The sequence below is a fragment of the Polypterus senegalus genome, chromosome 5, assembly GCF_016835505.1.
Source record: "Polypterus senegalus isolate Bchr_013 chromosome 5, ASM1683550v1, whole genome shotgun sequence".
Taxonomy (NCBI): Eukaryota; Metazoa; Chordata; class Cladistia; order Polypteriformes; family Polypteridae; genus Polypterus; species Polypterus senegalus.
In genome coordinates, this window is record NC_053158.1 from 35233714 (window position 1) to 35247275 (window position 13562).

The 13562-nt window shown below is 38.0% G+C and overlaps 1 protein-coding gene across 1 annotated transcript in view; it reads right to left on the bottom strand.

Moving 5' to 3' along the window:
* prkdc (protein kinase, DNA-activated, catalytic subunit) overlaps positions 1-13562 on the bottom strand; it is a 263584-nt gene that overhangs the window by 61823 nt on the left and 188199 nt on the right. The window contains exons 71-74 of the mRNA XM_039754497.1: positions 12983-13173; positions 12713-12893; positions 12186-12346; positions 9003-9214 (exon numbers count right to left, since the gene is read on the bottom strand). Coding sequence (XP_039610431.1) covers positions 9003-9214; positions 12186-12346; positions 12713-12893; positions 12983-13173 — 745 coding nt within the window. The remainder of the gene's footprint in view (positions 1-9002; positions 9215-12185; positions 12347-12712; positions 12894-12982; positions 13174-13562) is intronic.

Sequence of the window (13562 nt, forward strand, 5' to 3'; positions counted from 1 at the left end):
GGACGTTTTAACCCGTGCACAATCACAAAGTGATTTCAAGTGAAGCTGCTTTTATGGGAGACACAAATGCACCTTGCCCCACTTTCCCTGTTGCCAAGTAATGTTAAACCAAGTCGTCACTACGGTGTTCCCAAATCGCACTTTGCTGATAAACTGGCGCACTGACTGAGTTTGCACGGCGCTTTGGTGACTTTGAAGAACAAAAAAAGTCCGTCTACATGCGGCTCGAACCTTGTGCATGTTTGGTAGCACATATCTGTGTGAGAAGCTCTTCTCAGTGATAAAGACTAACAAAACAGCACACAGGAGTCGCCTCACTGATGAGCACCTGCAATCCATCCTGAGAATCTCCACAACACAGAACCTCACACCAAACAGAAACGAACTTGTGGCCAAAAAGATGCCAGGCGTCCAGCTCTAAAATGACATATGAGCAAAGACAACTGAATGATTTGATTTGTTATTGCTGAAAGGAACACATTTTATTTATATTTCCAGGTTTTGTTATGCAGCATGTTCATATTTGAATTTGTATAATTTTGACAGGATATATTTTTATGGAGAGCAAAATCTTTTGGGATATTTAAAATCTAAGTTTATTTTTTATATAAAATTACATAAGAGTAAAGAAATTTGAATGTTTGTTCTTTTAACGTTTACTTTATTTCTAACTTGTATAATTTAGACAGGATATATTTTTATGGAGAGCAAAATATTATAAGTTGTTTAAGGTTTGAGTTGATTTATTCAAGAATAATATTCCTGTCTGTTTTACCATTCCTACCAAAGATATTTCTGTCGACTAAATAAAAATTCCTTCTATTTAAAATTTAAATAGAACTTGAACAAATACGATAGTTCATAATATCCACACAGACTTGCACGTAAGAGCGGAAGTCATCCGTTTTAACAAACAGCGTATTGCACTGATACGAAATAGCTGTGTGTGTATATATGTAGATATGTATGTATATGTATATATATGTTTATATATGTGTGTGTGTATGTATGTATATATATATATGTGTATTTGTGTGTATGTATGTATGTGTGTATGGATTTGTGTGTGTGTGTATATGTATGTGTATATATGTAGATATATATGTATGTATATATGTGTATATGTATAGATATGTATATATATATATATATATATGTTTATGTGTGTGTAAATATATATATATATATATATATATATATATGACAACAACACTCATCACTCACAACAGTGACAAAACAATTACATTGACAATCATGTTACGTTATTTTCAAAATGTTTCCTTTTCTTTTTCATTGCTTCTTTAACACACTACTTCTCCCTGCGCCTGGTATTTTGCTAGTTTTAATAAATTTGCAAAACCTCAAGTAAACTTTTTTCACGTTGTCATTATGGGGTGTTGTGTGTAGAATTCTGAGGAAAAAAATGAGTTTAATCAATTTTGGAATAAGGCTGTAACATAACAAAAATGTGGAAAAAGTGATGCGCTGTGAATACTTTCCGGATGCACTGTATGCTCATGCAGTTGTCAGCCTTATGATAAAAACGGCCCCTGAATCTGCAGCACACCAGTATAGACTGCAGTGTGGTGTTCTGCCTTTCGTCTATGGCCAGCATTAAGGGTGAGATGTCGTATCACCACTATGTCAGGAGGCTAACCTTTTCTCTGTACGCCATCTCATCATAGTGATCAGGAATACATTGGTGGTGTTGCTGTTACACAAGTCAGGGACCAGGACAGAAATGTCCTAATAGGATTAACCATATAACAAAACTGTGACTAACAGAACATTATCAATGTGTATTTGTAGCATTTAAAGCCGAAAATATATTTTGTAACATTGCAAACCAAATACAACAAAACACCCTTTTAAAAAATTTTAAATCATATATAGTAAACAACAGGTCCTATCTTACCCACTAACTTCTATAGAGTCCATCTCAGAGGCTTCACAGTTGTGAAGTCATTAATAACACCTGTAAAATTCCCTTAATGTGCAAGCTCCTATTCGAGTGATTTTTAATCAACTTCAATTAACTGAAATAACGCTTTGCCCTGGCCACAGTGACAGGTAAAATACAAAATACAGTAATTTGTGGGGGTTAGGGGCGCAGGACATCCACAAATGTAACAATCTCGAGACACATTTTGGGCTCTAGTTTACTCTGTATTCTATGTTTATTGCACTAAAAAAGATGTAAAAAACTGCAATCACTACACAAGCAAATCACATGTGTAAGACTGGTCATGAGACAAAGGTGTGAGGCCTCACCCAGGTAAAGCGCATAGTTCAGCAGTTTTTTAGTGAACTGTAACTTTTAAAAAAATTAAAATTATAATAAATTTGTGTGATTTTTTTATGGTAGTAAGCAACAAAAATGATTAATATTGCTGATAAAAGAAATCCAAAAACACACGACACATTCCAGTTACACAAATGCAGATGATAATGGTGTAGATATGAAATAAAATCCCCAGTGAACAACCTCCTGATAGTTATGAAAAATTTTGTTCTGCTATGATGCCGATGTATGTGAAGGTTTGTAAACTTGCAAACAGCAAGGGATGACCTGTACATGCTTCATTCTACAACAGGGAAAACAAGTATTGAATGCGTCAACAGATTTCTCAGTAAATATATTTCTAATGGGGCTATTGACATGAAATTTTCTTCAGATGTCGGTAACAACCCAAGTAATCCACACATACAGAGAAATCAAAACAAATAAGTCCATAAATTAGTAAGTTATGTGCAATAACGCAGAATGATACAGGGAAAAAATATTGAACACGATTACTGAGATGTATTTGATACTTAGTAGAAAAGCCTTGTTGGTAATGACAGCTTCAAGATGCCACCTGTAGGCACCCCATTAGAAATATATTTACAGTGGAACCTCGGATCACGACTGTAATTCGTTCCAAAACTCGTTCCCAAAGTAATTTCCCCCATAGGATTGTATGTAAATACAATTACGTAATCCGTTCTGGACCGTACAAGCTGTATGCAAATATTTTTTTTTTCAAGATTTTTAAGCACAAAAATAGTTAATTATACCATAGAATGCACAGTGTAATAGTAAACTAAATGTAAAAACATTGAATAACACTGAGAAAACCTTGAACAGAGAAAACTAACATTGTAAGACTTCATGCATAGCCTTATGAACCTCTCTCTGTAAACACTTTTTTTAATGAGTTTTAGGCACAGGGAAAAAATGAACATTTGAAAAATCTGTAGTTTAAAGAAAAACTAACCATAAACAACCAAGAAAACTAACCTTGCATGAGTCGAGTTCTGGCATGAAGGAAGTGAGGAGGAACTGGGTAGAGAGGAGATTACAGTTTTGAGGTAAAGTCTGGGGAGATGTGGGTTTGCTGCATGCTCCCATCTCGCTTCTGGGAGCCCTTGAACCCTTCACCGTCGGTAATGTTACTGATGAGCATGACAGTGAGGCACTACAATGGAGCAATCGGATGGTGCAAAAAGTGCCAAGTGCTTTTATTAAAATCAACAATACAACAATCAAAAACAAAGTCCAAATTAAAGTGCAGTGCTTTCGGAATCCTTCAATAAATAAATGATCTTATAAAAACTGAAGTGAAATTGAGGTTAAAATCCAATAGAAAAAAGTCTTCATTAAATACAATGAGATTAAAACAATGCTCAAAGCATCTCTTTAAAAACAAGCCTGTTGCATTCTTTAACTGCCTTCTCACACTCTCTTTCTCGCTCTCTTGCTCGCTGCACAGGGAATGCATAGGGAGAGACTAAACACGTGCGGAAATCATTGGCACATGCGAACCGGAAGGGAAACTGGCTTGTTCATCACCCAACTGTGTGGTTGTGAACAGATGCAAAAGTTTGGTGAACATTTTGTTCGTAACTCGATTTGTACGTGGTCTGAGACGTTCGTGACCCGAGGTTCCACTGTACTGAGAAAAATGTGGACACGTTCAATACTTGTTTTCCCTGCTGTATATGTGTCACCATGAAATTAAAGAGGTGTCCTTTTAACGTTCTAAAATCAGTGCAGTATATCTTCTTCAGGTGAATTAGTTGAAACTGAAAGGCTGATGTCATATCACTAGGAATTACCAATATTGTTGATAGAAAAACAATTAAATTGTGTGCAGATTGTCCTGGGCCACCCACTAGCCCCACAGCCTGGGATAAATCTTGTCATTATTACCCCCTCCCTGTCAGTGCCCCTGGTGGTGTCATCAGTAAATTTAAATGTTAAGCCCATCCCAGAAAAACAATTAAAAGCAGATTTAGCACAAGCTCAAAACAATCGTATGCGCCCACAGCTCTAGACGTGCTGGATTGTAGAGAAAAAAAAGTTGAAACTCTTAACTCTCTGATCTTAATGCTAAGCAGCTCATTTGATGTTAGCCCAGACAGCACAACATCCCATAGAGCTAGCTGACAGAAGACTTATGTTATAGTAGGGATATTTATCAGGGCTGGTCTGTTTGTTAAAAAAGAAAGTTGAACTGTGATGACATAAAAAGAAAAAATGTATGTCCTTGAGCAAACCACTGAAACCAAGGCAAAACTAAATGCTGTTGGACTACAAATGGCACCTACTGTACACATCTTGTTCCATTTCCAAGTTTTATTCAAACTCACATGCTCAAGAAGATAAAACCCGTAGTATGGCAACAGATGCCTGTGTTTGATACTGTGCTCCTGTCATTAGTTTTTTAAGAGGTACATGTAAGAACTGAATTGTGTTATGAACACTTGACAACAGCTTTGAACCTGAAGTAAAAAACTGAAATATTATAAAAGCCATAATCATGGTCATTGCATAACCCATTAACCATCATGCCATCACTTTCTCCTTGTATAAAATGAAATTGAAATAAAGATAAATAAAAAAATTGTTACAAAGTTCAATGTATGTTGCTTTAGAATAAACCCTGCTACTTAAATACCAAGTCACTATTTTTAATGAAAATATTACAATAATAACAAGGTGTATTTTCATTAATCTCATTTATGACACAGGGAACACTGTGAGAAATCACTGCTTTGCTGACGAAGAGGAGGGCTTTAAATGCACAAGACACAATAAAGCATTATATAACTATGTGATAAACCTAGGATTTTTGCTTATTTATACTTATGTTAATATCCATCCATTGTGTACTTCAAACAATTTGTCCAGAAAATACTTGCTTTTGTATGCTGGCTTAGCCAAGTCCACGGACTTCAAACCAAGACGGCAGCAACCAAGAGAGTTCAGCGCCTCTCAGTCAAAAGAGCCATTTTTGCTTATTTATACTTATGTTAATATCATGTTAATATCCATCCATTGTGTACTTCAAACAATTTGTCCAGAAAATACTTCCTTTTGTATGCTGGCTTAGCCAAGTCCACAGACTTCAAACAAAGACGGCAGCAACCAAGATAGTTCAGCGCCTCTTAGTCAAAAGAGCAATTGACAAGGTAGCAAAATAATCGATACTAATAAAAGGCAAAGCCCTCACTGACTCACTCACTCATCACTAATTCTCCAACTTCCCGTGTAGGTAGAAGGCTGAAATTTGGCAGGCTCATTCCTTACAGCTTACTTACAAAAGTTAAGCAGGTTTCATTTCAAAATTCTACACGTAACGGTCATAACAATCGATAACGGTCAACAAAGTCCGCCATGTTGAACTTTCTTATTTATGGCCTCATCTTCACGAAATTTGGTAGGTGGCTTCCCTGCGCTAACCGAAACCGATGTACATACTTATTTCGATGGTATAACGCCACTGTCGACCGCCATATTGAACATTCCAATGTCACTAATTCTCCAACTTCCTGTGTAGGTAGAAGGCTGACCCCATCTTTACGAAATTTGGTAGGTGGCTTCCCTGCGCTAACCAAAACCGATGTACGTACTTATTTCGGTGGTATGACACCTACTGTCGGCTGCCATATTGAACTTTCCAACGTCACTAATTCTCCAACTTCCCGTGTAGGTAGAATGCTGAAATTTGGCAGGCTCATTCCTTACAGCTTACTTACAAAAGTTAAGCAGGCTTCATTTCGAAATTATACGCGTAACGGTCATAACAGTCAACAACATCCACCATGTTGAACTTTCTTATTTATGGCCCGATCTTCACGAAATTTGGTAGGAGGCTTCCCTGTGCTAACCGAAACCAATGTATGTACTTATTTTGGTGGTATGATGCCACTGTCGGCCGCCATATTGAACTTTTCAACGGTCTTTGTTACTTATGGGCCCATCTTCAAGAAATTTGGTACGCGGGTTCCCAACGCTAACTGAATCCTACTTACGTACATATATACGTCCATAGCCTGCAGCTCGGTCACTGTGTGAGGCGGCGTTGGGTCCCCCATCCCAACTCCTCCCACGTTGTTGGCTGCCTGCCTATATAAGGCCGTCCGTCGCTCCAGTCTCTACATTCCCTTCCTTGCTATGCCACGGGATTCACGTCTCCCTGCTGATAACTACAGCCTTTTAATTTAATCCACGGCTTCTCCACTGTTTTATTGTTCATTTATTACGATTATAGTTATTGTGTAGGTATTTTAGACTTACTTTACATTGTTCAGGTACCCATTTCCTTTATCATTCCAACCGTAACCCCATTAACATGTCTATCGAGGTGATCACCATCGATCAAAGAACTGTCACTTATCGAGTGGTTTCCATGCCCGGAGATGGCACCTGCCTTTTCCATTCTCTTTGTTACATATTGCACGGCCGTATCAGGCTCACTCTTGATATCCGGAGGAACATTGTGTCTTATGTATTGAATGACTGGGACAGGTTCAAGGAGTGGACTGATGACGGTACAGGAGATAATTATACTACACAGGAGCACTATAAGAGTGAAATGCTTAAGCCCTTCACCTATGCATCTGCATGTGAGTTGATCGCTGCCGCTGAATTGTTCGGTTGTCGCTTTCAAGTGTACTGAAATGGCCAAATATTTTACAACTTTCGACAACTGCCAGTGCCTCTTAAACATCTTAGATTCACAGGTGACAATTTCAGTAGTGGACACTTTGATGTTTATGAATCTTTAAACTCTCAAAAGCTGCATGTGAAGTTATCGATGAAACTGGTGGTATAATTAGAACGCTTGACAGATGCCGAATGTCTCTTCAACACAAGTCCTACAAATACTGTCGCAACTGAAACAAACCATGAAACGCAAACCGATTATGACAGCAGCAATCCAAGCTGTGAGAACTGAAACAAGATTACTGTTCACATGGCCAACTGTACGTTGCATGCTCAAGAGTAAGCTCAGCGCACAGCTTGATCATATTACAACCGGAGGGCCGAACTCACAATGTGGTATACAAAGAGATCCATAACAAATAATTATTGGTATATTTTCCCTCAGTTTAAAAAGGTTTAATTTTCTTCTTAATAAAAATTTTAAGGCAGTACTTCGCCGCTGCGAAGCGCAGGTATTTTGCCAGTTTCATTATAACCAGAAAGCTGAGTAAACCACAGAGCACCAAGCAGAGTCTGCCTTTATGATGTCCACTTACAGTTTAGGTCTGCAGATCAACCAATCACTGTTTGATGCTGTCATAAGTGAGATGCTGTACTTATGACACTGGAACTGCTTCTAAGACTCAGCTCATAAGTAAACTAATGATAAAGTAAACAGTACAGACTGCAAATGCCGTGAAGTGCCGTGTTGAATGATGGGATGCGAGAAGAGTGTGCTTGGTCAAACTAAGCTAAAGTGGTAAGTGGGGAAGACATATCATCAATAATTTGTGGATAGACCAGTAAGCAATCTCCTGCTTCACCACCAAAACAGAAGTAGCTGATTTTAAAAGCTCTTTCACCAAGTACTGACTCAGGGAGTGAGGAATTTATAACATGGGTGCCAAACTCAGATCCTGGAAGTTTTCAGCCAAGCCTTTTTCTTAACTAGTAACCAATTACTACTAACGGAACAGCCTTCTTTTGCCATCATTTTAATTGACTTGCTTTTTAACATTTAGAGCCCTTGTTTCTTTTTTCCCCTTAACCAGTAGCCATACAATAATGAAATATAAATCAGGCCAGCAGAGATCCAGGTAAGTTGATCGAAAATGCACTTGTGCATCTATTATACAAGTTCAGTTTCAATAAATGATTTTTTTAAAAGTGAACTTATGAAAAACACTCGGCTGTTGTGGGTCACAAAACATGTTTATGGTGCTCTCAGAAGAAAAGAGCACTTTGAATTCTGGTTTTGCCATTGAACAGAATAATGTTTTATTAAAAGTGAGAATTGTCTTTTAATTAAGAAACTGGTTGCATACCATATGGTGGGCCTCCAGGAAATGAGTTACTCGTTGGCTCAGTTTGCTTCTTGAAACCAATTAGTAAATAAGGAAAAAAAAAAAAAAGGAAATAATTAAGGGATGTGAATCTTAAAAGCAAGCCCATTAAAATTAAAGCAAAGAAAGTGTCTTCCACTAGTGGCACTAGCTGGTTACTAATTAACAATGTGGTTGGAATGAAAATCTGCAGCCGCTGCGTCCCACATTTGAGATACCTTTTCCAGAAAAAAAAAATCAGTAAGCTTTAGTTTTTCTTTGCATTTTTCCCATGCTTCCATTACGAACACTGTCTGAATGCTGAATTTAATTTAAATTCTTAAATTTTTATGTCCATTATTTTTATGCTTGCCATTTATAAGTCAAGAGTTGCTGGAAAACAAATTGCAGTCAATAAAGGGGCAAACACTTATGTAAGGCTTAGCAGTTGAAAGACTGCATGATTGATTCCCACATCTTCCAGACTTTTATAATCTGTGTGAGGTGGTCACTAAGGCTCTGGACCCTAAACCACAAGGCAGGTGGTTTAATTCCCACCTGTTATTAAAAAATTAATTTCAACAGCCTTCGCATCAATGTCAACATTATGCATCCTGATCTTGCAGGTCACCATCGATAAAGTCACATTTACAATGATGAGGCAGTTTAATACCTACAATACAATCAAAATCTTAGTTTTTTTTTTTTACCTTGCAACAAATTCTTTGTTTCTGTGTCCAACTGCTGAATCTTCAAAATCATAGTTTTCACTGCTTATCATGAAGGGATAAATAAGAGCCTGTGGGTAGGACTCTGCAATCTCAGTGATCACCTGGTACACAGCCACAGCTTCCTTCTTGTCCAGCAAGGCCATCATTTGACTCAGCCAGCCAATCAACTGCCAGCATGGAACGGACGAGACCTATCAGTAATAAAAACAGGAAGTTCACATGTGAAAATAAAGCATGAAATGATTGGTCCATAATTTTGTATTTCTTTTCAGGCAGCATACACTCTGGAACTTACAGCCCTCCAAGAAAAAGCATTTGATATGGTTGAATGGGACAATCTATTTACCACATTGCACAAATTTGGGTTTGGCCCAAACCATATGTGCATGGATCAACTTACTTCATACTAGTCCAGAAGCCTCAGTTTGTACAGTAATCACTTCTCGATCACGGGGGTTGTGTTCCAGACCCCCCCACGATAAGTGAAAATCCGCGAAGTAGAAGTCATATGTTTGTATGGTTATTTTTATATATTTTAAGCCCTTATAAACTCTCCCACACTGTTAATAAATATTCCCCTCACAGTTACACAGCATAATCCCTTTGTATTCTCTTAGATATTAGGTAAGATTCATTGAAATTATGTATATAAACACACTGTTTATATACAGTAAAACCTAAATATTATGTTAAAGATATTGAGTGTCTCCGATATCACATACTGTATGTTACAGCCATTACGATAGAAAGGCCACCAGCAATAAATACGTGCAATGCAAGAAAAATAGTATACAGTAAATGTGTGTATAGTGACACTAAACGTAAGTACATGTACTAAGTACTATAAGTAGAAAATTAATTATGGTTACTCACCAACAATGACACGAGGACTTGTCCGACAACAATGAGTTTAATTTTACTGCACAACAAAGGAGAGTGTTACAGCACTTCTAAAGGAGCCACTTCAGGCGATTGTGTAGCACTGCCGTTGTTTTTCTTCTGGCAGTCTTCAATACAAATCCCTAAAGTAGATTCCATCCAGACTACTGCCTTATTACAAATCCACTTACAACTCGTTTTGCACCCTGGTTAAAAGGACACTGCGGCCATAGATCTTATACAGTAATCCCTCCTCGATCGCAGAGGTTGCGTTCCAGAACCCTCCGCAATAGATGAAAATCCGCGAAGTAGAAACCATATGTTTGCATGGTTATTTTTATATATTTTAAGCCCATATAAACTCTCCCACACTGTTAACATTATTAGAGCCCTCTAGACATGAAATAACACCCTTTAATCAAAACTTTAAACTGTGCTCCATGACAAGACAGAGATTACAGTTCTTTCTCACAATTAAAAGAATGCAAATATATCTTCTCTTCAAAGGAGTGCGCGCATCAGGAGCAGAGAATTTCAGAGAGAGAGAGAGAGAGAGAGAGAGAGAGTGCTCGCTAAGAAAAGCAAACAATCAAAAAATCAATACGTGCTTTTGTGCTTTTAAGTATGCCGAAGCACCGCGATAAAGCGGCATTTTTTAGAGGAGCGCCCGTATCCTCTAGGCAAACAGCCCCCTCTGCTCACACCCCGTTCGTCAGGCAGAGAGAGTGAGAGAGACATAGAAAAGCAAACAATCAAGCACTGCGCGGGAAGCATATCGTATATCATTGAGGAGTTTTATTTAATACGTAATACGTGCTCTGATTGGGTAGCTTCTCAGCCATCTGCCAATAGCGTCCCTTGTATGAAATCAACTGGGCAAACAAACTGAGGAAGCATGTACCATAAATTAAAAGACCCATTGTCCGCAGAAATCTGCAAAACAGCGAAAAATCCGTGATATATATTTAGATATGCTTACATTTAAATTCCGCGATGGAGTGAAGCCGCGAAAGTCGAAGCGCGATATAGCGAGGGATCATTGTATCTCAGTTTTTTCCAATTTTTATAGACACGCAAACAGTTTAATCAAGGCACAGAACAAATAAACAATGGCAAATAAAAAAATAGCCATGGAATCATCAGGTATACAAAATTATATTCAAATTTTGGCTTTGTCAAAGTAGCCACCTTTTGCTGAAACAAGAATAATTCAGAATGTCAGTCTCTCTGTACAAGTCACCAACTCTGACTCCAGCAAAAGAACCCCAGACTATCACACATCCTCTTCAATGTTTGACAGTTGGTGTGGCACACTGAGGAATCATCCTTTCACCACCTCAATGGCATACAAACACACTGCGTGATGAACCAAAGATTTCAAATTTTGATTCATTGGTCCATAAGACTTTGCACTGCCAGTACTTCAATGGCTTTTTTTGTTCTTCAAGAAATTTCTTACTGCCACTTGGCCTGTCAAACCTGCAGCACAAAGTATCCTCTTCACAGTAGAAACTGAGACTTGCTTTTGTGCTGTGAGGCACATAAGAGGCAATCTGGTAACCCTCAGAAACGTCTTCTGATTGGGTTGTGACTTTGGGACATTTGGGATTGCCAGATCTTTTCCTATCAGAGTTTCTTCCAGTTTCCAATTGCCTTTGGATTGTGTAGGACACTGTCTAAATGAGAGGCCTACACTTCTAACAGTAATAATGCCCAGACTCATTTCATTAGTTTTTTTTGCCATTATCACAGGAATTTACAATTTTCTATACTGTAATATTGTCCAAGTAGTACTCAGAGGGTGTAGTAACACAGTCTGTTCCCAATGTGCTTTAAAACAGGCAGAAGTTTTTTAAGTAATTGACACCTATGCAAATTGTTTCCTTCACCTAACAAGGCTTAATTTACTTTAACTGCTGCAGAACATCTCTAGGTTGTAACCCATTATCTGTTCCATGAAGAAGGCCCATTTGTAATATTCCAAAATTTGTTTGTTTTCAATTTTTACTAACCTAAACTTTTGTTAAATTTAAACATCTGGCAGTTTACTGTTTACCTTTTAATCATTTTAGGTCATTCATTGCATTTCAGCTGATTCAATTTGAAGAAAGTAAGAAAGAAGTAAATGCCAAGCAATACAAGCCAGAGTTTAACTAAAAATAACTAAGATGGCAATGGGTATGACCATAAATGTCACAGAGTTCTCCAAGTAGCATGACCATATAGAATATACAATTCGGCAGGGATAGGGTTGGGGGCAGAATGTTGCAGTAGTAAACAAACCTCTTTTGCCATAAGATCCAAGGTCTCTGCTGGATAGAGCTCAATGAGCTGCAGTAGCCGGGGAAATTTCAGCCTGGCTTCCTCCGAATTCAACTTCAGTGCCTTCAGCATCTTTTCAACCACAACGGTAGGGAAGGATATAATTTCAGACAACCTGGGAACTAATTGATTAAGCAGAAAATGTCAGCTGACATTTTAGTTAACCACTTTAGATCTGCATACGCTTCCTTTAAAACCTATTGGCAATTTTTTGGTGTGATTTTTTTTTTAAAAAAAAAAAAAAACAAGATGAAATGTTATTCTGGCTTCAGACAGACAATTTTGAAATGTTTTTATATTTTGAATTAAAAAATGTATAGCATGATCTATGAATGATATCTCAATGAAAATCGAACAGTTTCCAAAAATATACTTGAATAAGTGTGAGTTGTTTCATGCGGACAGACTAACCAGACCAACGTGACAACAAAAATACATGCTTTTGCATTTTATGTGAACACAACTTAACAACTACACACCACACTTACTCTGAGCACTCTCTTCCTCCTCCCGGAGGCGCCTATCACAAAAGTTGGCCAAAGTCATATAAGCCTCAATGGCCCCACGAGTATCAACGTATTCCTCTGAGAGGGACTGCAGCTCCTCATCCACCTTCTTCACTGCACCCTGTAGCAGCTGCAAGGCTCTACGGTGTAGGCCCACAGTAACCTGCAAAAATGACAAAAGTTGTTTATAAAAAAAAAAAAAGCTAATAATAAAGTCTTGAGTTTTAACAGGAACAGAGAGGAATACTGCACCTGCTCAGTATCGCCTGGAGAAGCACCTGAAAGATGGCCAAGTCTCTGAAGCTTCTCCTCTCCTAGTTCGGCAAGGCAGGAGAGGTCCTTAGCAATTACATCAGCTATAATGGAGTATGATGTTCCCAGCAGCATATTATGATCTCTAGATATACGATAGGATGTTTTTATAGGATCATTTTGGTTTTCCTCTGTAAAAAGGAAAAGAGCACAATGAAGGTTCTAAATGTCAGTAATCTTTATTGCAACATAATGAGTGCATGTGCAGCAAGCCTTCATTTGAAATACATGAACAAAAAATGTAATACCAGTCAATAGCAGGGCACTCACATACTGTATATAGATTCACGCATACAGAATCAAGTCAGAGATGATAAACCATCCAAAGATCAGTGCCTTTGGGAGCAGGTTGGGGGTTGGTAGGGATTGGGAAACAAACAAACAAAAAAAAACCTTGCACTGGCTAATGCTTAAAAGTAGTACAAATCCATCTACTGTCTACTCCCACCGCATTAATTCATGGTAACAGGGTCCAAACAAGGAAAGGCTAGGAGACAAACATGCAAGCAGTGACTAGTAT